At 55.5% G+C, this 25,244-nt stretch overlaps 1 protein-coding gene across 1 annotated transcript; it reads left to right on the top strand.

The window, feature by feature from the left end:
- Window positions 1-13,256: 13,256 nt before the first annotated feature.
- On the top strand, window positions 13,257-24,901 carry DISP2 (dispatched RND transporter family member 2). Its single transcript, XM_065872589.1, has 8 exons — window positions 13,257-13,369; window positions 18,350-18,679; window positions 18,979-19,008; window positions 19,158-19,281; window positions 19,555-19,670; window positions 19,784-19,911; window positions 20,281-20,378; window positions 21,635-24,901. The coding sequence occupies exons 1-8, from the start codon at window positions 13,257-13,259 to the stop codon at window positions 24,899-24,901; spliced, it is 4,206 nt and encodes a 1,401-aa protein (XP_065728661.1).
- Window positions 24,902-25,244: the final 343 nt, after the last annotated feature.

Consider the following 25,244-nt stretch of genomic DNA (forward strand, 5'->3'; position numbering starts at 1 on the left):
ATACTCTGAGTGATGCCAGTGGCCAAAGATGCAGATGTGTCCCTCAGGAAGATCCCACTGTGAGCAAGGGGATGAACAATGAGGCCAGGAAGACAAATAGGTCGTCAGTGCTAATACTGATAATCATAATAACACCTGGCACTTACATCGAACACTGCCAAAGCCCTCACACATGTGATGTCATTTGACCTCATCAAGCTTTGAAATCTGTGGGTTAGCCAGGGCTAGTGTTACTCGATTCTCTTTGGAGATCAGGGTCAGTAACATGCCCGGGAGTCTCATGGTCAGGTGGGGGCCTCCCGCTGCACCGGCCCCATCCCTACAGCACCCTCTCCAGCCCAGGTCAAGGCCGCCCACCTTTACCCTCCTGCCAGGAGAAACCTGTCCCCCCAAACCCTGCAAAAGTGCCTGGCTGTCCCACCTCACCCCCCAGGACAGCCCAGGAGCAAGGGCCTTGCTGGCTCTACTGACAGGGATTGGGGGTCACAGAGAGGGCCGACATCCTGCCTTTTGGCCTTCACCATCAGTCCATACGCTCCCTGAGGCCCCCCCACCCATGGCCTCTACCGCTTCTGGAGATGCCCTCAGCCTCTCCTCTCCCTGAGCCCAGAAATGTCTCTCCTTCCTCCCAGAGTGCCTTTCTTCTCCACTTGGTGTGCCTTTCTGGCAGGGAAGGGCCACCTCTCTCTGCCAGGCAATAAACAAAAGCACTCGGTAAGCACTTACTATCTGTAAGGCACAGTGCCAGAGGGTAGAGGGGACCCACACGTGGTCGATGCTCTGGTCACCCCCAACATCTTAGGATTGGGTAGAGGGATCCCACGGAACATCGCGCTCTGCTATAAATTGATTCCAGGACTTCCCTGGTGGCGCAGTAGTTACAAATCCTCCTGCCAAGGCCGGGGACACGGGTTCGAGCCCTGGTCCGGGAGGATCCCACATGCCGTGGAGCAACTAAGCCCGTGTGCCACAACTACTGAGCCTGAGCTCTAGAGTCCGTGAGCCACAACTACTGAGCTCGTGTGCCACAACTACTGAAGCCCGTGCACCTCGAGCCTGTGCTCCACAACAAGAGAAGCCACCGCAGTGAGAAGCCCACGCACCCAACAAAGAGTAGCCCCCACTCGCTGCAACTAGAGAAAGCCCGCGCACAGCAACGAAGACCCAACGCAGCCAAAAATAGATAAATAAATAAGACATTATTAAGCAAGACTAATCCATTAAAAAAAAAAACAAATTGACTCCAGTGTGCCCACCCACTGCTGTGGACATCCTCCTCACCTCCCGAAGGCTGCACCCCACCCAGACTGTCCTCGCTTCTCTGTCCACCCCATCAAGATGGGTCTACCTCTAAATTGGGAGATTGGGATTGACATATACACACTACTGTATATAAAATAGATAACTAATAAGGACCTATTGTATAGCACAGGGAACTCTACTCAATACTCTGTAATGACCTATATGGGAAAAGAAGCTTAAAAAGAGTGGATATATGTATATGTATAACTGACTCGCTTTGCTGTACACCTGAAACTAACACAACATTGTAAATCAACTACACTCCGATAAAAATTTAAAAAAACAAGATGATGGGTCTACCTCCTCGGCCCAAGGCCTCCGTACCTCCTACTGCCTGCCTGCAGTGATGCAGATCCTGAGCCCAGACCCTGACTCCAGAGATGCAGAGAACCAGGGTACTGAACCTTGAGCCCAGAGCATGAGGCCCCACTGCCCTCCTCAGCCCTGCAGTCCCCTCTCCCCCTTGGGGGTCCATGAAGCCATAGGCCTCTCCTTTTAGCTTCCTGCCAAAGGCTGGGGCTGGGGGTGAACAGGTCATGACATCAGGGTCCCGGAAGGGGAAAAGGAGGATTCCTGGAAGAGGGGGGCTGGGAGGGCAGGGCGTGGTGGTCACAGGTAGTACCATTCAGGCAGCGTGGGCTGAAAGGTGTGAGCTCTGCAGACACCGCGCCTTTGTAAACCTCCGCCTGCCCTCCATGCACTAGCTCCCCTAAGGCTCACAGCAAATATGTGCATGATGGATTAATAACTCCCCATCTAGTCATAAACCAAAGTCCTTTGCCCACAGTGTTACCAAAGCAGGCTGGAATTTTTCAGAAATGCATTCCTGAAAAGAGAGACAACGTAATGTGGAGAAGGGGCCCAGGCTCTAGACTCAGATGGTCCTCGACTGGGACTAATTACACGCTGGCTGGGTGACCTCAGGCAAGTGTCTTAACTTCTCTGAATCCTGGCTTTTCCTAATCTATAAAAAAGAGGAAGATAATAACACCTATCCCCAAGAGCTTATGTGAGATAATTGGTATTTTAAAAGAAACTGACACACAAATACTTTCCTTTCCTGCACACCAGGGAAATAAAGGAGAATCACTATTTTCCTCCTCTCCATTTTCCAAATTGTTTTCTGATGTGGTTATGTTGCTTCTGTTTTTACAGCTCTGATGGAGGCCAAAATGATATACCAGAAATGGCACAAAATGTACGATTTGATGAAGTTTTGCCGTGTTTTTACCCCATGAAACCATCCTCACGATCAAGATAATGAACACATCCATGAAACCCAAAACTTTCCTCATGTCCCTTTCTAACGTCTCCCTCCAGCCGCCACCCCCCACCATGCTTTCCCCGGGCAACCGCTGATCTGCTGTCATTATCAATTGGTTCACATTTTCTAGAATTTTACACCATTCTAGAATTTTATAGACACTTATGTAGTATGGATTCTTCATGTCTTGCTTCCTTCACCAGCAGTTATTTTGAGGTTCACTTATGTTTTTGTGCATATCAATAGTTCATTCCTTTTTACTGTCGTATCCAATGGAGTGCATGCACCATGATCCGTTTATTCATTCACATATTGATGGACATTTGAGACGTTCCCCAGTTTTTAGCTATTCCAAACAAAGTTACTACATTCAAGTATAAACCTTAGTGAGGTCCAGGTTTTCCCTTCTCTCCGGCAGGTCACCGTTTAAAAATGAATTTAAAGCAGTTCAGGTGCATCCAGTTCAACCAGGCTTTTTATAGGAGAACCTAGAGAGAGCAGCTGCTTTAACTTCTCTTCCTCCTCCTGCATGTTCTCGATTTCACATGGTGCTTGTTCTCCTTGATTGAAACAGGGCCCCTCCGCGCCCCTTCACCTAGTTGAGGGTGGGAGTGTCAGCTGGCCTCGGTTTCACCCATCACGGTGAGCCCAGGGGTAGGCAGCGTGAGCTCACGTCAGCCAGGGGACTGCCATCATGGGAAAAATCCTCCTCCTTCTTCCAGAAAATAAATTTTTTTAATATGTAAAAAAGAGAGAAAAATAAACAAAATATAAACCACAGAAATGGAGACCAGTTACTACCCAACAGTAACTACACCCCAACCTTGCATTCATTCACCAGATTTTTATTGGGCACCTGCTGAGGGCCAGGAGAGCTGCTAAGGGCCAGTCCCTGGGGATACAAAGGTGAACAGATAGTCCCACAGAGCAGGATACAGGAGAAGAAAGATGCAGGGAGAGAGGGGATGCCTTGTAATAGGGGCATCTGGTCTGTCTGCAGGGGCCTAAGGGAAGCCAAGGGGTGTGGCACAAACAAAGAGGCCAGAGGATTCAGCTGGGCTGGGCCACAGGGGCTTGCAGAGCACAGAGCAAGCTGGTGGTCTGGACTGCAAAACCCTAGGCTTGCTTCCCACTTGTCGACATTCCAACCCCAAAGTCCCCTCTTCTTTTCTTTTTTTTCTTTTTTCAGTGTCCTGGAAATTTATTAATCTTATCCCCACTTCTATTTAAAAAAATTTTTTTTAACTGAAGTATAGTTGATTTACAACATTGTGTTAGTTTCAGGTGTACAGCATAGTGCTTCAGTATTTTTGCAGATGATATTCCATTATAGTTATTACAAGATAATGAGCATAATTCCCACACTATACAGTATACCCTTGTTCCTTATCTTTTTTTTTGCGGTACACGGGCCTCTCACTGTTGTGGCCTCTCCCGTTGCGGAGCACAGGCTCTGGACGCATAGGCTCAGCGGCCATGGCTCACGGGCCCAGCCGCTCTGCAGCACGTGGGATCTTCCCGGGCCGGGGCACGAACCCGTGTCCCCTGCATCTGCAGGCGGACTCTCAACCACTGCGCCACCAGGGAAGCCCCCTTATCTATTTTATAGTAGTTTTTAATCTGTTAATCCCATACCTCTAATTTGTCCTTCCCCACTTTGGTAACCACAAGTTTGTTTTTTTTCTGACTCACTCAATTTCCACTCCCAGGCGAGCTCCCTGAGCTGGGGCAGCACATGTGAGATCTCAGGCCTGGAGCTTGGTTCCCAGGGCACAGATTCCAGAGGCCCCTCCACTAGGCTCCCTGTTTCCTCCTTCACCCATGGAAGCAGGTGATAATCTCACTGTTTTGTATGCGTCAGTGGGTTAACTAAGTGTGTGAAGCACCTCGGGGCCTGGCACTTAGTAGGAGCTCCATGAGTGTTTAGAGACGGCCCGCTGGGTGCTAAACAGCCTCGCCAGTGTATAGGCCCCCTGCCTTGGTTCTGTGGCATCTTGTTACCAGGCTGATGGGGTAACGGGTTCTTCCCTGCTCCTTCCCACCCACTCCACCCTTACACACTGCCCCCCGCCACACACACCCTGTTTCCAGCTGCTCTTTGCCCAGTTAAAGATTAGCCCAGCCCCCCTCATTCCTCCACTCCTTCAGCCCATGAACTTGCCAGTGCACCTGGCCCACCCCAGCCCCTCCCTATCCTTTACAAATACACCTGAGGACAAACAGAGCCTCAGACTGCCTCCTGCCCCCGGCTCTGCGCTCCCAGGTCAGGGTCTGGCTCCTCTGACTGTGGGCTCTGTGAGTGCTGTGGGCCTGTGTGGTCATGGTTTCCCTGGGTATGTGTGTGTGTACTGAATTGGTATCTGTGCCTCTGTGTCTCTTTGTGTGGGTGTCATTCGTGTGCGCGCGCGCGCATGTGTGTGTCTCTCATAAACGCAATGTGGGTCTGTGTGCCATGTGTCTAGGTGCCTGACCCCACCCCTGGGTCTGCGCTCTCTTCTTGAGTTAGAATTGAATTTACGGCCTCTGATACGCCAGGCACAGGGGTTTAGCTGAGGGTCCAGGAGATTGTGTTAGTTCCCTTCCAGAGCCACCAACTCCTACCCCTCAAGCACCTTGGCCTGAACTGGGGAGAGACAGTCCAAGGCCTGTCTTTTTTTTTTAATTGAGGTATAATTAACGATAAGGTTGGATTAGTGTCAGGTGTGTAGCAGCTTGTACCTTCCGACCCCCTCCGCCCGGTTCACCCAGGCCCCACCCCCTGCCTCTGGCAACCACCTATCTGTTCTCAGTATCTGTGAGCTTCAGGGGTATTTTTGTTTGGGGAATTTTTTTTTTTTTGCGGTACGCGGGCCTCTCATTGTTGTGGCCTCTCCCGTTGCGGAGCACAGGCTCCAGACGCGCAGGCTCAGCGCCCATGGCTCACGGGCCCAGCCGCTCCGCGGCATGTGGGATCTTCCCGGACTGGGGCACGAACCCGCGTCCCCTGCATCGGCAGGCAGACTCTCAACCGCTGCGCCACCAGGGAAGCCCCTTGTTTGGGGAATTTTTTTAAGTTCCACATATAAGTGAGATTATATGACACTTGTCTTTCTCTGTCTGACTTATCTCACTCAGCATAATGCCCTCAAGGTCCACCCATGTTGTCACAAACAGCAAGATTTCATTCTTATGGCTGAAACAATATCGCCAAACAATATGGCTAAACAATATTCATTGTTTATAATACACATTTTATTTATCCATTCATCTGTTGATCGACACTTAGGCTGTTTTCATGTCTTGACTATTGTAAATAATGCTGCAATGAACATGGGGGTGCCTATAACTTTTCAAATTAGTGTTTTTGTTTTCTTTGGATAAATACCCAGAAGTGGAATTACTGGATCATATGGCAGTTCTATTTTTAATTTTTTGAGGAACCAACATACTGTTTTTCATAGTGGCTGCACCAATTTACATTCCCTCTTCTCCACATCCTCGCCAACACTTATTTCTTGTCTTTTGGATGATAGCCATTCTGACAGGTGTGAGGTGATATCTCATTGTGGTTTTGGTTTTCATTTCCATGATGATTACTGATGTTGAGCACCTTTTCATGTACCTGCTGGCCATCTGTATGTCTTCTTTGGAAAAATGTCAGGTTCTCTGCCTATTTTTTTTTAATTAATTAATTTCTTTCTTTACTTTTGGCTGCATTGGGTCTTCATTGCTGCGCGAGGGCTTTCTCTAGTTGTGGCGAGCAGGGGGTACTCTTCGTTGCCGTGCGTGGACTTCTCATTGCGGCGTCTTCTCTTGTTGTGGAGCACGGGCTCTAGGTGTGCGGGCTTCAGTAGTTGTGGCACATGGACTCAGTAGTTGTGGCTCCCGGGCTCTAGAGCGCAGGCTCAGTAGTTGTGGTGAACCGGCTTAGTTGCTCCGCGGCATGTGGGATCTTCCCGGATCAGGGCTCGAATCCGTGTCCCCTGCATTGGCAGGGAGATTCTTAACCACTATGCCACCAGGGAAGCCCCTCTGCCCATTTTTTAATGGGATTGTTTTCTTTCCAAGGCCTGTCTTTTCTCTTTCTACCAAGCCAGATCCTGGCTGGCCCTAAGGTTTTCTTTACCACTCCCTCCCCAAGCCTAGTCCCATGGATCTCTTCCATACTCATCACTCACTATGGGGAAGAAGGAGGTGACAGGAAGGACCATGGCATAGCTCAGAGGCTGACCTCAGCTGAACATTTCTTTCATAAGTAAAAGCCAGCAAAAATGGGTGGCTCAAAAGGTGCCAGGGGGACTTCCCTGGTGGTCCAGTGGTTAAGACTCCACGCTCCCAGTGCAGGGGGCCTGGGTTCGATCCCTGGTCAGGGAAGTAGATCCCACATGCTGCAACAAAGATACAAATAAATAAATTTTTTTTAAAAAATGGTGCTAGGGGCCTTTCTTGCAAGGGGCTGGGGCTGTTGTAGTACAGAAGTGTGTGTGTGAACATTTGTGCCTCTATGTTCGGCAACCATATGAGTACCAGAGTGCCCTGATGTCAAGTAGTTGGTCTGTATGTCACATATTATATTCTGATTTGCGGGTCAGAAAAAAAATTAATTAATACACCACATTTGCACTGGGTCCATTCTGGAGTTGTCCGTTATGACCTATGCACCAGCCCCAAGCAAGACAAGGCCAGCCTTGGCACCAGGGCACCCACCTCAGAAGCTTCATCCTATGAGAGCACACTTATTGGCAAATGACAGATGGGCTCAGCCCCCAAGTCCTCTTCCAGTCCTGGTGGGAGGAGACAGGAACAAGCAGCTTGGATCAAGGAAGGTTTTCCATTCACTTGTGCCATGGGGGTAAAGGTCTTAGGATCCCCTGGATCCCCCAGAGGCCCCTACCCACCAACCCCATCCTCCCTGCTCTGGGTGCACTGATCTTTCCAAGCCTCCTTCCCCACCTTTATGCCAGGCGTCTACACAGGGACAAGAGTCTCTAGGGACTGAGTACTGTGACCTGACACATGGTAGGTATGCTACATGAATAATTAACATGATTGAAATTGACCCTAGTAGAAATGAATTAATAGGGAGCTTCCCTGGTGGCACAGTGGTTAAGAATCCGTCTGCCAATGCAGGGGACATGGGTTCGAGCCCTGGTCCAGGAAGCTCCCACATGACGCGGAGCAACTAAGCCCACACGCCACAACTACTGAGCCTGCGCCCTAGAGCCCGCGTACCACAACTACTGAAGCCCGCACGCCTAGAGCCCGTGCTCCGCAACAAGAGAAGCCACTGCAATGAGAAACCCACGCACTGCAACAAAGAGTAGCCCCAGCTCGCCGCAACTAGAGAAAGGCCGCGCGCAGCAACGAAGGCCCAACACTGCCAAGAATAAATAAATTAATTTTTTTAAAAATGAATTAATACATGATTGTGAGTCTGGGGGTGGATCTGGTGGGTCACGTGTGAGGGTGTAGGGTTCAGGGGTGCATAGTGCTCTCATGTCTCTGTCTACCTACCATATGAATGAACCCAGTGCATCCGCTCAACACCCTTGCCTGGCGCCTACTCAGTGTCCAGCTCCACAGTGAGTCCCAAGCTAAGCCACAGGGAGCAGTTTTATCCCTTTCATCCCTTGAAGGGTCTATGTGTGTACATCCTTGGAAAGAAGAAGGAGAGACTGAGATTTAGATTACAGTAAACTAAACTTTACCTGTTGACTCACAGGCGTTCTTTTTGTCACCCCTTGTGCTTGCCTCATAAAGATGGAGCCAGGTAAGTACTGCAGCGGGAGGCTGTAGGGTGGAAGAAGGAAGAGAGAAGGAAGGGGAGGGTGGTGAATGCAGGGGCAATCAGTCAGTCACATCTACCACAAGCCGAGTGTGTGTGTGTGTGTGTGTGTGTGTGTGTGTGGTGGTAGGGTTCCAAAATGAAAACAAGCCCTTGAATTTTGTAATACACTCTACAGTTTAAGAAGCATGCCCACACATCCTTCGTCTCACTAGATCTTCAACCTCAGGAGTAAAACAGGCAGGGGCTCCTCCTGCGTCCACATAGGGGTCATGCTCAGGGTGAGGCCCTGGAGGTGTGGCTGGGTCTGGAGCCTTGAACACAGCTCTTGGCAGCTGTGCCATTGGCTCCCCTCAAAAGGAACAAAAGACCACGCTGCTTCCCCTCCTGTTCCCTGGTGGTCCAGTGGTTAAGATTTCGCACTACCCCTGCAGGCGGTGCAGGTTTCATCCCTGGTCAGGGAAGTTCCACATGCTGTGTGATGCGGCCAAAAGAAAAAGAGAAAAGAAATATACATCTCATCAAGGAGGCGATTCTCACCGAGGGAGCACTTCAGAACACCCAGGACCACTCAAATTGGTTACTGCAAGAATGAGCCCTCTGGGCCAGCAGCTGGGCAGTGAGGGCAGGCAGGACGGCCCAATCTAAGCAGACTTCCTGCAGGAATGCGACACAGAGTCAAGCAAGAGATAGTTCCAAGTGGCAGGAGACATGAGCAAAGGCTAAGAGCTGGGACCAGAAGGTCATTAAGCAGGAGCCAAGAAACAGCTGAGGATCTGAGCAGAGATTGGGCTGAGAAAAGTGGGATCTGGGGGGAGGAGGCAGAGGGGGAGACGGGGTGGGGCCCGCCTGAAGGTGGAAGTAGAAGAAACAGGGTTTCCACTGCAGACGCCTCCCTTAGCGTTAGGGAGTTTGGCCGAGGTTGGGAGGGCAGACAGCTGACAGAGTGAGAACAAGAACCCACACTTCCTAACTAGCCCCATCCCACCCAGGAGAACTCAGCTGGCTCTTGAGCCTTGTTGGAGGAGGGGGGTGGAAGCTGGGCACAAAATCAGCACCAGGAGGAAGACAGGATTCTCACTGCAGAACCAAATAACCAAAGCTATTTCTTTCTTTTCCCTTCCTTTCCCACAGGTCCAAAGGATAGAAAGTTCCCCAGCCGTCTCCCCCTTTTCCTCCCCGCTGCCACGTTCCCCCAGACCTCCAGCCCCTTCCTAGACCCTCAGGGAGCGACCACAATGTCCCCCAGATGCAGAATAGGGAGGCCTCAGCCCCCATGGGTGGGGTGGGGCAGGGCATCACAGTGCAAGTTCACCCCCTACAGGCGTCAGCCTTCTCCTCTGCTCCTTTCCTGTTTTCCCATCTGTCTCTCTCCTTTTCTCACATCCCCTCCCTGCCCTGGCAGCCCATCCTCTCTCCTGCTGCTTCCCCTCCTGTTCCATGCTTCTCTGCATTCCTGGCTATTCACAGCCTCCCTGGATAGCTGGCTTGCTCCCAAATCCCAACCACACTGCAGGGCCCCAGTGACCTGCCTCTGCCAGAGAAGGGAGGCTGCCTGCCCTCCTCCCTGCTTCCCCCTCCCCCAGCCCCCACTGGCTACCACCAGCAGACCCAGCTCCTAGGCCCGGAACCGGCCCCACCACAAAAAGAGTCACAGAAGGGGCAAGCAGGGTGGGAAGTGGCAGTTTCCAGGCATCACTGAGCCTGGATGGGGCAGCGGCAGCCCTAACTTGGTCACAGGAAAGTCCCCTAGCCATGGAGCCTGCCTCTTCCCCACTGGTTATAAGCCGTTTTCAGGCCCTAGGCGGCAGGAGCGACTGGGGAGTTATCCACCCGCCAGAGTAGGGCCCCAGCCCTGCTCCCCCAGGGCCCCAGGTCCCCTGTGCCCAGCACCAGAAAAGCAAGGTAGCATCTCCACTCTTCCCTAGGCCTGTGGCAAGAGGCAAAGAGACTTCTCCGGCCTTGGGGCCTCAGGAGTGGTTCCAGCCAAGACAGAAGGTTAAACCACTTTTCCCAGGACTCTTCTGGCTTAGGCAATAAAGCCTTGATTTTACTTTCTATTCTTCCTGGTTTCTTGAGTCTGGCACCTCCTCAGGGACAGGCATGGGCTCACATGTACTCCCGCTGTCACATACACACAACCAGGCACATGCACCCATACACATGTATCTGTGCACACAGCAGGCATGTATAGGCGCCCACCCATGCACATGTATACAGATATAGCTATGTGTATATAAATGCAGCACATAGCCTTGTACCTGCATACACTACCTACATAGAGAACAAGCACATCCTTACCTTGTCACCTCCTACCTTTGTCTCCTCCCACCCTCCAGCTGCCTCTCCTCCTTGGCTCCCGCATCTCCCCTCACCCTGCCTCCTGTCTCCTCCTTGCCCCTGGCCCTCACTGTGTTCCTCTGTAGCCTCCCCCAGCCCCACGTTCACTTCCAAGTAGTCAGCATGGCAAAACCTCTAATCACTCTGCGTGGGTTCCTGGGTGAGGGAAGAGAGAAGATGAGATAATTCTGCTTCTTCGTTGCAGATAAAATAAACTGAGGTCCAGAGACTGGGAGTCATATCTCAGCTAAAGGAATGGAACCCAATGGATCTAGGTTCCTCCCCTTGTGTCTGCTCTGTGCTCTGGTTTCATCAAGGCAAAAGGCCCAGGGCTAGGAGCAGTCACTTGCTATCCCTGTCTCCCGACCTCCACAATGAGCCCCTGCTAGTGCCCAGGAATCCTGAGTCCCCTAGAGTAGGGGCTGGAGATGGGGAAGGGGAAGGGAGAGGGAGAGTTGACTGCAGGTAAGATTGGCACTGACCTCTGACTCTAATATTGTTCATCCGGCTTTCCACAGGGGCCCTGCCATGGTGGCGGGCATGGTCACGGCCCTGGCCCTGGGCACTGCCATGGTGGTGGGCACCCCCTGGCATGGCAACCATCCTCCAGGTTCCCACCCTGAACCAGGGCACTGTCCTATGCGGGGCCACCCCCCAGGGCCCTGTGGGCACCCCACTGGCCCACATCACTGAGGAAGCAGAAGAAACAGGACGTAAGAATGGAGAGCATGACCTGGCATGGGGCCTGAACCAAAATCTTCTGGATCTAATGAACAGCCTCCTCAGGAGGCCATGTTCTACTCTTAAAAGAGCCTATCTTCCTTCACATCCAAACTGGCACTCAGGGGGCCCAGTGGTCTCTGAGTTCCCTAGCTGTGAAAATCGGCACCCAGTCAGGCATTGTCAGTAGTGTCCATAGCATACGGTTGAATAAGGTCACCCCTCCTTTTGTTTTCACTTCTGCCCCACCCCCCATCAAAGGGTCTCAATCTCAAGTATGGTCTCATCACATCTATCCCATCATATATACCCAGACCTGGTGGGCCTTCCAAGGTTCCATCTTACATGCCTCACCCTACAGGTCAGAAGCCTTCAATGGATCCCTAACTCTCCAGATGTTATTTCTCACTATCCCCTGAAAACACATAGAAATTTCCAGCCTCATAAACTTTGCACAGTTTCCCCACCACCACCTCCACCTCACCCCCAGGTCAGGAATGCCTTCCTTCCAAGCCAGCTGAAGCTCCACCATCAACATGAAGGCTTCCCTAAAGCCCATTAGGATGAGTGAGGTCCTCTCTGTCTTTGCACACTGCCCCCTCCTCTGCAGCTCCTATCGACCATCACATGGGCCCAACCACACCCTACCCAGTTGGCATCAATTAACGGGCTGGCATTTTATCTCTCTCACCAAACTAAGCTACTCAGGGCAGGGCCACCACTTCTACACCTCTAGACTCTCCCACCCTCACGCCTACTGGTCTATGCCTTGCACACGGTTTGCACACAATTTAGGGATACGCATAGTCCAAACACTCCTGGGTTCTGACTCTCTCCCCAGCCGCGTGCTTCAGCCAAGGCACCTACCACACACACAGAGAGTCTGCTTACTGTAAAACCTCTTCTGCCCATCCAAATTCCACGTCTGGGATCCTCTCCGCTCCCCAACTCCCAGGCTTCTCACAGGGCCCGTATCTGTTCTAGATCTGTGGTAACAGCCCTCTAGCCCGGCTTCTCCACCGCCCATCACACCGCCCCTCTCTCACAGCCATTCCCTGACAGGGGAAGCAGGAAGCGCCCTGGAATGAGTGGCTATTGGGTACCTTCCAGGCTGAAGTGGGGTGGTTATAAGAGAGAGTTGGGGCTTCTCTGAGTGTCTCTCTTGTCCCTCTCCCCGGCCATATTCTGCACTTGAATAACAGAATCCAGGCTCCACAACTGAGGGGTGCAGACCCCGTTCCAGACCAACGTGAAGACCCAACTTGAGCAGGTGCCTAGTCTTACTGGGAAGGAAAGGGGGGACGCTGAGCGGAGCCGAGAGAAATGTGAGTCTAAAAGTAGCCCAACCTCTCAACCCCTCAGCGTCCGGAGCAGTGAAGTGCCGGCATGGAGCTGTTCCCTCTTTGGGGCTGGAAGAGTCTGTGTTACAAGTTATGAGGCTCTTTACACGGTGCCTGGGGTCGCGTTTCCTGGTCCCTCGCGGGAAGACGGATGCCCCCCAGGAAAGGCCGATGTGCGAACTACTGCACAGACTCCTAACAGCAGCTCTCAAACCTGGCCTGAGTAGAAGAGCCCACAACTCCAGCCCGGGGGTCTTAAAGACAGCGAGCCTTCGGGCAGCGGCGCGGCGGGAAGCCCCTGTCCCCGCCCCCCGGTGCCGCGCCCATTGGCTGGGCTCCTCATCGGCCCCGCCCAGCGATCGACCCGCTTGGCGTCGACGCGTGCGCAGGAGCCCGCCGCCGCCGCAGCCGCCGCCGCTGCCGCCGCGGTCGCCGCCGCCACCATCGCCGCCGCCGCCGCCGACGCCGCCGCCGCCGCTGCCGCCGCTTCAGCACCAGCGCCCGGACAGCGGCGCCGCCCACGGGCATGGACGGCGGTAGCGGCAGCGGCAGCAACGATCCGGCTCCCGGCCCGGGTCCGGAAGGGGAGCAGCGGCCCGAGGGGGAGCCTTTGGCTCCAGACGGCAGGTCCCCGGACAGGTAGGGGCGGACTGCTCCGCAGACCCAGCTCGCAGACCTTCCCAGAATCCCCGCCCCAGGTATCCCCAGTAGCCGCCATATGTCGTCCCATTCAGTTCCCCAGCCCCTCCCAGAGCCCCTCTGGGGCCTCCAGACTCCCTGCCCCCTGGCCACGCCCTCATTCTGCCGGGTCAATTTTCTCTCTCCCGATACCCCCTACTGTCAGCCCGCTTAGCCCTCACCGCCCCCAGGACCTGCCCCACCCACTGTTCCTACCTTTCCTCTAAGGCCCCGGTATCCTCAGCCCCTCCGGCCTCCAGAGCCCCTCCCTCTAGGCCCTGCCCCCGCGTCTTCTCTGTAAGCCCCAAGCCTGCAGCAACCTCAGTCCGGGTTCCAGCGAGTCAATGTGGTCGAGGGTGCGCGTGTACTGTAGACGGGAGACTCGCCAAGGTGTGTCCCGGGGGGAGGGCAGACACTCGGTCTCCAAGCTAGGTAGGATCTGTCTTTGTCCATCACCGTCTGTCTCCAGTCTGCCCCACATGGCCAGCTGCGCACGTGTAGGCTCGAGTCCCCACGTGTGGCAGCCACCTGCACTCTTCTGAGGCACTGCGTGGGCAGGCTCTGAGGCTCAGGCTGTGGTCAGTACCGTCCCTGAAGGAGCACCAGGCTGGCGGGACAGAAGGAACATCTTCCCGCTGCGGGCCCAGATCTTGGTGCCTCTCCTCTCCCTTCCTCCACCATATGTGTGAGGGAACAGCCCAGCCAGGTAGCAATATGGTGCAATTTCTGTGCCCTGCCTGGTCTGCTGCCCCCAGAATCCCTCACCTGACATGACACCGCCTCTCTCTCCTGCCTGGACTGAAATAGGAAGCGTTCTTTGGGGGCAAAAGCAGAGGTGGACACATTGTCTTCAGACTGCCCCAGTTAAAATGTGCATTCTGTACCTGAGTGAAGAGGAGACCCCACAAGTGGAGGGAAATGTTTTCTTCCCACTGTGTTGACACATCAGCCTGGGTAGATTTAGCCACGTTTCAGTCTGAAAGCCACAGAACTTTCTTCAACGGGATGGTACACAGGATTAATGTGTTCCCTGGACCAGGGGGCTGCCTGGAACTATGGCTTGACCAAAAAGCCAAGTATGGACAAGGCAGAGAGAGTGACAGGACAGGGCAGGGGCCAGGAGCATCCCTAGAAGGGACTGGAGAGTCATTTGCTACCTTGGATATTTTGCCAAGGATCAGCCCTGTCTGGTCTCACTTCCCCTGCACGTGTGGGTCATACTTGGGCACAGGAATCACTTGCTCTCTTCTAGCAACTCCCTGAGACCTCTGGCCCCTCTCTGCACTTACCTAGAGACCCTGGACAAATCAGGCAAAGGGATTCATTTCAATCCAAGAAACAAAAATACATTCCTACTGAACTAAGTAGCACTCTGGGGAGTGAATAAGATAGCGCGTACGCGCGCGCGCACACACACACACACCCCTTTACTAATGCATTGGCAACAGGGCAATTTGAAATAGTTCATTCTTTGTGTTTTTTTTTTTTTTTGCGATACGCGGGCCTCTCACTGTTGTGGCCTCTCCCGTTGCGGAGCACAGGCTCCGGACGCACAGGCTCAGCGGCCATGGCTCACGGGCCCAGCCGCTCCACAGCATGTGGGATCCTCCCAGGCCGGGGCACGAACCCATGTCCCCTGCATCGGCAGGAGGACTCTCAACCACTGCGCCACCAGGGAAGGCCCATTCTTTGTGTTTTTAAAATTACCTTTTTATTTTCCTAGTGGCGTGAATTGCTCCCTCATCTGTCCTGGCCACTTCGCAGGGTCACATGGATGTCCATATGGCTACGTGTCTGTGGGCTTGGGGGCATGGTTAATGCACATGTACATTTTCCGCTCACGGGGCTCCCAAGAGAGGTGTCTGGGGCACTATTAGCCAGGCCCTGACTGCTGTGACTTTGGCCATGAGTGAGGCCTGTGTCATCACTTTCCATTAACCTACCTGCCTGCCCCAATCACTTAGCTTACAGACCAGTGGGCCCAGGCAGGTGGCCCAGGAAATCGCTCATCCTAGTCAGAGCCATGGAACTGAGAGGGTGAGAATGAAAGCCCCCTGGGGAAGCAAGGCGAGGGGTGCTTAACTATTACTAGGTCTTCCGAAAATAGAGGGCAGCAGGGGCTGGCAGGAGAAAGCTTTTATTCTGAGAACAGTTTGCCTCTTCTCCTTGGGAGGGTCAAGACAAACTCCCGGTTCTACAGCAGTCGGAATGTGGAAAGTTTCAAATTCTGCCACATTCACAATGATGGGCACGGTCATGAAGGGTGAGATTTGGGAGCAGATGATCCTAGGTCCCTGGAGAGGGATAGAAGGGACTGAGAGGAAGGGGCTGGGGCCAGGGACACCCCAGTAGAAGCAAACCAATGGTGGATGCTAGAATCCCCCTTGAACAGGAGCCTGCTAAGGAAGGGGGTGGCTTATGAGATTTGGTAGACTGGTTAAGGACAACTGGAGTTCCTGTTCTCTGCCAGCACGGCCTGGCGTGCTGGCTTCCCTTAATGAAAAAGAAACTGACACTCCAAGTGGAGGCCTGGCTCCTAGGATAAGCCCAAAGCTCAGTGAGTGCTCTAAGACCATGTGCAGGTGAAATAGGCACCCTGGCTGCCCCACCCTCCTGACTGCGGAAAGCAGGCCCTGCTCTAAAGAGGGAGACCAAGACTAATGGGTCCCCTTCATGCCTTCAGGATCCAACCCAGACCAAGCACAGTGCCCAGCATGTGGCAGGTGCTCAAAAAAGACCTGCAGAATAAAAATCTTAAAGAAGTAGATGTCCACACTTATACACATGAACCCCGGTCATTTTTCCAGCTTCCATTTGGCCCATGGTGATGGGCCCATAAGCTATTTTATCTGCAAGGACACTGGTTGCTGTGTCATTAACTTTATGGGGTATTCTGTGGTCTTGCTTGAGAACAAGTTTAGTCAAATTCCTATTTTTCTAAGTGTTGAGTTAGTAAGAAAAAAAAAATCAGTGGTTTAAATCAGGAAACAAATTCTGATGCTGCTTCTGGATCACAAAAAGAAAAGTACTTATAATTATATATGTAGTGCGATTCTCAAGGCGTGAGAAGTTCTCAAATGGAGCTATATTATCTGAGGTGCCTAAAGAGGTCGAATTGCAAATATAAACATACTTCTTAAACTGTACACTCCCTGCAGCGCTGAGTGTGGGAAGCGGCAGGAAAGTAAATGTCTTCCACATGCCAGGCTCCACGCCAGGCACCTCACATGTGTTACCTCAGTTAATGCCCATACTAAACCTGAGAGGGAGGCATTATCATCGTACCCTCACTCAGCAGACAAGGATGCCAATGCTCCAAGAATTGTGTGTCTTTCCCAAGACCCCAGAGTTAAAGGATGATGGAGCCAGGATCCCACCTCCACTGCTCCCCTATTTTAGTCCAAGCATGAGAATTATACCCCACCCCCTGACTGTCTGCCATCCAGCCTTCTGGGAGGAAGAGGAAGAGCTTGTCTATTCTTTCCAGGTCCTCTACTTGGTCTCTGGGCAGAACCCAGCCTCTGAGGGCAATGTCCACGTGCCACCACAGCCAGGACTCTGGCCCACGGCCCCTTCAGCAGTGCAGGAGGCAAGACTGGAAGCCAGGGTTTGCTCGGCGTAGACCTGGCTCTTCCATGGGAGCTATGCAAGTTGTAGCAGGCAGATGGAAGAAAGGAGACTCGCTGGAGGGCCCAGAACCCCTTGGGAACCCGCCATGGCCCTCAGGCACTCTGTTCTGTGGCCATCTTCTCCTACCCCAGGTCTGGCAATCCTGCCCCTGGGGTGGGACTCCACCTCTGCCTGCACCCAAGGAGTGGGGCTGGGTCCATGCACAGAGTGCTGCCCTCATGCGTAGTTTGGAAAGAGGAATCTATTGCTGACTCCCCCCTGGCAAGCTCCTTGGGGATCCCAACTCCCTCTCCCAACTGTGCACACCGTTGCAGAGCAAACCTCCTGCCCCAAGGCCCAGGCTTGGTGAAAAGGAAGTAGTTGCCTCTGCAAAGCTTTCCCTGAGCCCCCCACCCCTGTCAAAGTTGGGCCCTCCTCTGGGCGCCTTCAGCCCTGTGTGACTTCCCCTCTCACAACACTCAACATGGTGGCCCCTGCACATCACCCACCTACCACGAGTGCTTGGAGGACAAGGACTGGGCTTTATTCATCCTGGCACCACTATTAGCAGCCCGTCCAGCACTCAGCCTTCACTCAGCAAACATCCCTGGGGTACCTTCTGTGTGCAAGGTGCTGCTCAAGGCACTGGGGACACAGATGAACAAATGCACCAGGCCCTGCTCTCCCGGAGATCACGTTCCATAGGAGAGACAGGCAGTAAACATGACAATATATAATACAACGTCCAGTTGTGGAAAATGCTAGGAAGAAATATAGAGTAGGTAGAGGGATAGGAGTTGGTGGATGATTATTTAGAGAGGGTAGGCAGGGAGGGCTTCTCTAAGAAGGTAATGGTGTGAGCCGTGCAATTATCTGGGGAGGAACATCCCAAGCAGAGGGCAAAGAAAGCTTAGAGGCTCTAAGGTGGGAACAAAAGTGCAGCAGGTGCTCAGTAAACGTCTGACAAGAGGATGAAGGACAACTACAGCAGAAAGAGCACAGGGCTGCAAGTCAGAACTGGGTTCAAGGCCCAGCTCTTCTCAGTTTTCAAATCTATAAAAGAAGGAAAGTACTTCCCCGGTATGGTTTTTAAAGGAGTAAATAAGATCATATGTGTTTTGAGGTGCAGGGGCAGATGAGTGAATGAGACAGTGAACCCCAAGAAGTAGGCTGGGAGTGTAGGCCCAGAGCCTCCACCCTCCTTGCCTCTCCCCAGGCCTAGGAATAGAACAGCCTGAGCTCCGTCCGTCTCAGCTCACTGAGCAAGGCTGCCGCACCATGTGGACCACCGCTGTCTCCCACCCTCTTTTTCCCTGTCTCCTCTCTCCCCAGGTCCCAGAGCAAGGCTGTGGCCCCTGAGGCAAGCCCAGAGAGAAGCTGCGCCCTCCACAGCTGCCCCCTTGAGGACCCTTCCAGTTCTTCAGGACCCCCACCAGCAACCTCCACCCTTCATCCTGTGGGCCCATCCAGCCCCTTGGCCCCTACCCACTTTACCTATCCCCGGGCACCACAGGAATACCGGGGGGGCAGCTCCCTTCCAGGGCTTGGGGACCGGGCAGCGCTGTGCTCCCATGGCTCCAGCCTCAGCCCTTCCCCAGCCCCCTCACAGCATGATGGGGCCTGGAAGCCGGCATCTGTGCAGCACCATGTGGTCAGCGTCAGGTAAGGAGGGGTCCAGCAGCCTGCCAGCTGCCCTGGAAGGTGGGGCAGGGCTTAAAAGTGGGGTCGACCCCCCCCCCTGCTCCCCAGGCTCTGGACTCCTTCACTAGGAGGCAGCCCAGGATGTCCCCTGCGTCTGATGGAGGAGGCAGCCTGGATGGAAGAGGAAGGAAGCGTTGGAGCTTGGGAATGGGAAAGCCTAAAAGGGTTGATGCCATCTTCCTCTATCCTCCACCCCCATCCCAACCTCCCACCCTACAAGAGGACTCTAGCAAGCAAGTGTCTTTTCTTCTCTTCCACAGGCAGGTACGGGCCTTCCAGATGCCAAAGAGGTAGGCCTGGGCCTTCTCTGGAGCCCTAGGGGTCACCAGGCCAGTGCCCAGTTTAGCCCCACCATCCCTTGTTGGTGGCGTCTAAGCTCCCGCATTCCCTGCTATCACACCCAACGCTAATTCATGTGGGATCTCTTCCTCTTTCCCAGCTATTCCCAGCTGATTGCTGAGTGGCCAGTGGCCGTGCTGCTGCTGTGTCTGGCTGTCATCCTCCTCTGCACCCTGGCTGGACTGCTGGGGGGCCAGCTACCCGATTTCTCCAAGCCCTTACTGGTGAGGGACCAAGGGGAGGGATGGGCCCCCAGGCCTGGCCACCTCAGCTCAGTCTGGGGCAGAAAATGGGAGTGGCGCAGCTGGGAGTGGGGAGGCAGCAGTGGGCTCTCCACAGAGAGCTGGGAGATGGTATAGAGGTGATCCTCGTGTCCAACAATCCAGGCAGGTGGGCCAGCCTTCCCTGCTCCAGGGACCCAAAGGGGCAGAGCTGAGAAGGGAGAAGGAGAACTCCCCCTCCTGCCGGCCTGATCTTCTCTGCCCTCCCCCCTGCAGGGCTTTGAGCCTCGGGACACGGACATTGGGCGCAAGCTAGTGGTCTGGAGAGCGCTGCAGTCCCTCACAGGCCCCAAGAAGCTGCTTTCCCTTTCTCCAGACCTTGAGCTGAACAGGTAATGGGTTCCCATCTTTCCACTGCTGGGGGGAACCGGGGAAAGAACGAGGCCTCCAGAGAGCAGCCGAAGGCAGGTCAGAGGGCCTGGCATAGATTTCCTCTCTACCTCAGCTCAAACCCCCATACCACTCTGAGCCCCACACCCTGGAGCAGTGCCCAGGAGGGCATGGTCCGGCCTCGGAGGATGGTGGAGCCCCTGGAGGCCAGAGGGCAGGAGAGCTTCTTCTGTGGCCCCCCTGGTAAGCTGCAGCCTGGCCAGTTCCTGGCTTTAATGGTGGTTACCCCCCTCCCCACCTACGAGAACAGGAGGGCCCAGGAGAACAAATTTGGGCAGACAGAAGGGGAAGGAGCCTGGCCAGTCACATTCAAGCCAAGGAAGTTGAGTTACAGCTGGGAGGATGAGGCAGGTCTCAGGTGCTCCAGCCAGGTAGGGGCAAGCTGGATGGGGGTGTGCCACAGGGGAGGGATGCAGGCCCAGGATCAGGCAGGCAGGCACAGGTTTCAGGCTCCTGGGAATCTAAACCTCATATGGCCCTGGGTAAGCATCTTCCCTTCGGTGGGCCCAGGACCTGGGGCCAAAGGGGTGAGCTCTGGGCGGTGTGTTGCAGAGAAGAGCTATGCACAGCTGGTGTTCATGTCCACCTCAGCGGGCAGCCTGTGGAACCTGCACGCCATCCATTCCATGTGTCGCATGGAACAGGATCAGGTGAGCTGGCTAGGGAGGTGCCAGGGGCTGGGTGGGGGAACCAGGGACACCAGGGACCTGATCATAAGGAAATACAGCTGAGCCAGGACTCCCAGCCTGGACTAGGAGAGAGCATTCCCTGCTTAGAAAATTACTGCAACCCTGCTGAGAGGTTCTGGGTTGGCAGGGAGAGAAGAGTCAGCTATTTCCAGAAGAGCCAAGACACAGGTGCTGGAAGACAGACCCTGCAGAGCCTGGGGATTTTCGAAAGGTCCTGAAAAGGAGCCTCAAGAGCTGTTGAGGAGGCCCCGGCCCAAGGCCCCCAGCCCCCATCAACCCAAGCGCTGCAGATCCAGTCATGCTAACTGGAGAACCATGTGCTATGACATCTGAAGAAAGTTTCGCTACTAAAAACAGTGTGAACACCACTAGGCTTAAAGAACATGTGCTCTGGAGTCAGATGCCTGAATTCAAGGCCAGCTCTAATACTCCTTGGCTGTGTGACCTCAGACACATTTCTCAACCTCTCGGTGCCTCGGTCTTTGTATATATAAAATGGGGATAATGGTAGTTTCCTCATAGGGGTGTTGTGACAATGAAACAAGGTAGAATTTGTAAAAAATATAGCATAATGACTGACAATAGTGATCTCTCAATAAATGTTAATATTGTCACCATGATCTCAGGCCCAACGCCATACATCCAGTTGACGGCAGTACAGGGCCTCTGATTCCCAGGCTAGCATTCTCTGTAACTACACCAGCTATTGTAATGTCAGCATCAGGGTGGGAGAGAAAAACAGGCAATGAGGTCTGAAAAAGAAACAGCCCTATCCCTCACAAGGTTTAAGCAGACCAGTGGACAGAGATAGGGGGCTAGGGTTTGGCAGTGACCCTGATCCTGGAATGTTTTGGCCTCCACTTTTCCCACCTGTCCAGTTCCCTGGACACTTGGCCCCGTTCCATCTGTGGCTGCCACTTCCACTCCTACTTCTGTCTCAGGCAGTGCAGAGTTGGGGTGTGTGACCTGCTGGGGCCCTTAGGGCAAGAGCTCTCAGGCAGAGGCCTGGGGCAGCATTCCTGAGGCTCCTCTTTGACAGAGTCAAGATGTAGCTGCTGGAACCTGGGCCTGACCAGTCAGGTTTTGCTGGGCAGTCAAGATACCTCTCTGCCTCTGCCCTGCAGCCTGAAAGGAGGTGAGAGGGCCTCGGACAGCGCTGGGGAAACCTGGGCCCCTGCACTGCCCCTGAGCTCTCTCGTGCTGTGTGTGTCCTATAGGTCCGCTCCCATGCCAGCTTTGGGGCTCTGTGCCAGCGTACAGCAGCCAACGAGTGCTGCCCCAGTTGGTCCCTGGGCAACTATGTGGCCGTGCTCTCCAATCGTTCCTCCTGCCTGGACACTACTCAAGCCGACACAGCCCGCACGCTGGCCCTGCTGCGGGCCTGTGCCCTCTACTATCACCGTGGTGCCCTGGTGCCCTCTTGTCTGGGACCCGGGAAGGACAAGCCCCCGCGCTGTGCCCAGGTTCCCACCAAGTGCTCCCGGAGCAGTGCTGTCTACCAACTCCTGCACTTCCTGCTGGACAGGGACTTTCTGAGTCCCCAGACGGCTGACTACCAGGTGCCCTCCCTCAAGTACAGCCTGCTCTTCCTGCCCACCCCGAAGGGTGCCTCCATGATGGGCATCTACCTGGACCGCCTAGCTGTGCCCTGGGGGCTCTCCGACAACTACACATCCATCACTGGCATGGACCTGGGCCTCAAGCAGGAGCTGCTGAGGCACTACCTGGCCCAGGATACGGTGTACCCCTTGCTGGCCCTGGCCGCCATCTTCCTCAGCATCGCCCTCTACCTGCGCTCCCTCTTCCTCACACTCATGGTGCTACTGGGGGTGCTGGGCTCCCTGCTGCTTGCCTTTTTTCTTTACCGAGTGGCCTTCCGGATGGCCTACTTCCCCTTCGTCAATCTGGCGGCCCTTGTCCTGCTGAGCAGCGTCTGCGCTAACCACACCCTCATCTTCTTCGACCTCTGGCGCCTCAGCAAGAGCCAGCTGCCCTCCGGGGGGCTGGCGCAGCGCGTGGGCCGCACCATGCACCACTTCGGCTACCTGCTGCTAGTCTCGGGCCTCACCACGGGCGCGGCTTTCTACGCCAGCTACCTGAGCCGCCTCCCCGTCGTCCGCTGCTTCGCACTCTACATGGGCACGGCTGTGCTGGCGCACCTGGCGCTCACGCTGGCCTGGCTGCCCTCCTCCGCGGTGCTCCACGAGCGCTACCTAGCGCGCGGCTGTGCGGCCCGGGCGCGCGGCCCGTGGGGCGGCAGCACGCCCCGGCGACTGGCGCTGGCGCTGCACCGGCGGCTCCGCGGGCTTCGGAGGGCGGCCGCCAGCACCTCGCGCCTGCTCTTCCAGCGCCTCCTGCCCTGCGGCGTCATCAAGTTCCGCTACATCTGGATCTGCTGGTTCGCCGCGCTGGCGGCGGGGGGCGCCTACATCGCTGGCGTCAGTCCCCGCCTGCGGCTGCCCACGCTGCCGCCGCCCCGCGGCCAGGTCTTCCGGCCCAGCCACCCCTTCGAACGCTTCGACGCTGAGTACCGTCAGCAGTTTCTGTTCGAGCGGCTGCCTCAGGGTGAGGGCGGCCACATGCCTGTGGTTTTGGTGTGGGGCATCCTGCCGGTGGACACTGGCGACCCCCTGGACCCTCGCAGCAACAGCTCTCTGGTGAGTGACCCTGCCTTCTCGGCCAGCGGTCCTGAGGCGCAGCGCTGGCTGCTGGCACTCTGCCAGGGAGCTCGGAATCAGAGCTTCTTTGGGGCCCAGCCAGAGGGCTGGCCCACGCTGTGCTTCGTGGAGGCCCTCCGGCGCTGGATGGAGAGCCCCGGTTGCGCCCGCCTGGGGCCTGGCCTCTGCTGTGGCCACTCGGGCTTCCCCTGGCCCCCCCAGCTTTTCCTGCACTGCCTCAAGATGATGGCTCTGGAGCAAGGCCCCGAGAGCACCCGGGACCTGGGAGCCCGCTTCAATACCCAGGGCGGCCTGGCTGCCCTGGTCCTGCAGTTCCAGACCAACTTCCAGTATAGTCCAGACTACAGCCAGGCCCACCACTTCTACACTGAGGTCAGCTACTGGCTGGCAGCAGAGCTGGGCAGGGCACCCCCCGGCCTGCGCCGGGGTTGGTTCACCAGCCGTCTGGAGCTGTACAGCCTGCAGCACAGCCTGAGCACCGAGCCTGCTGTGGTGCTGGGCCTGGCCCTGGCGCTGGCCTTTGCCACACTGCTGCTGGGCACCTGGAATGTTCCACTTAGCCTGTTCTCTGTGGCAGCCGTGGCAGGCACCGTGCTGCTCACGGTGGGGCTCCTGGTTCTACTCGAGTGGCAGCTCAACACTGCTGAAGCCCTCTTTCTCTCTGCCTCTGTGGGCCTCTCGGTCGACTTCACCGTCAACTACTGCATCTCCTATCACCTGTGCCCACACCCTGACCGCCTGAGCCGCGTGGCCTTCTCGCTGCGCCAGACCAGCTGCGCCACGGCAGTGGGGGCTGCAGCCCTGTTTGCAGCCGGTGTGCTCATGCTGCCTGCCTCGGTGTTGCTCTATCGCAAGCTGGGCATCGTCCTCATGATGGTGAAGTGCGTCAGCTGCGGCTTCGCCAGCTTCTTCTTCCAATCTCTCTGCTGTTTCTTTGGACCAGAGAAGAACTGTGGGCAAATCCTCTGGCCTTGTGCCCACCTGCCATGGGACGCCGGAACTGGGGAGCCTGGAGGGGAGAAGGCAGGCCGCCAACGGCCAGGGCCAGTGGGAGGGGCGCCTGGGTCCTGTCCAGAGCAGTACGAGTTACAGCCCCTGGCACGACGCCGGAGTCCCAGCTTTGACACTAGTACAGCCACCAGCAAGCTGTCCCACCGGCCCTCAGTGCTCTCTGAGGATCTACAGCTGCATGATGGCCCCTGCTGCTCCCGGCTCCCACCAGCCCCTACCTCCCCAAGGGAGGTGTTCCTGGACCACCAGGCGCTCTTCAGCCAGTGCCCAGCCCTGCAGACCTCCTCCCCCTATAAGCAGGCTGGCCCCAGCCCCAAAACCCGGGCCAGGCAGGACTCCCAAGGGCAGAAGGCTGAGCCCGTGCAGGCATCACCAGAAGCCCCAGCCCACTCCCCCAAGCCCAAGCCCCAGGTCGCAGAGCCTCCTGATTGCCTCTGCTCCTCAGCCAGCACCCTGGAGGGGCTCAGTGTCTCTGACGAGACCTGCCTAAGCACCTCTGAGCCCAGTGCCCGTGTGCCAGATTCCGTGGGTGCCTCTCCAGAGGACCTGGATGAAACTGAGCAAACAGTACCTGAGCGGGGCCAGCTGAATGGGAAGCGGGACACGCTGTGGCTGGCGCTGAGGGAGACCGTGTACGATCCGTCACTGCCTGCCTCCCACCAGAGCAGCTCGTCCTGGAAGGGCCGTGGCGGGCCAGGGGATGGCAGCCCTGTGGTGCTGCCCAACAGCCAGCCAGATCTGCCAGACGTTTGGGTGCGCAGGCCCAGCACCCACACTTCAGGCTACAGCAGCTGAGGGGGGCCCCGAGAGGCCGGACTGGGGCCCAGAGCCTGTCGGGGGTGACAAGGCAGGGGCAGCAGCAGGCTAGAGCCTGTTGGTGTTTCCTCACATCAGCGTGGAGGGGTCTCACTCTCCAGCTGTGGATTTTAAACCCTGCCAGATGATCCAGCCTTGGTAGGGGCTTCTGCTTCCTCCCCACATCTAGAGGATTCAGTGGAGGGGTACGGGGGGGGGGGTGGTCTTTGGAGTGAAACGCCAAGCTCTCCTTGTGACCTGCTAAGGGCTCGTCTGCCCCACAGTGCCAACCAGGACCCACCCTCTGGAACGGGGAAGGCCACAGGTGTAGCTCCGTATATCA

The sequence above is a fragment of the Phocoena phocoena genome, chromosome 2 (genome assembly GCF_963924675.1).
Source record: "Phocoena phocoena chromosome 2, mPhoPho1.1, whole genome shotgun sequence".
NCBI lineage: Eukaryota > Metazoa > Chordata > Mammalia > Artiodactyla > Phocoenidae > Phocoena > Phocoena phocoena.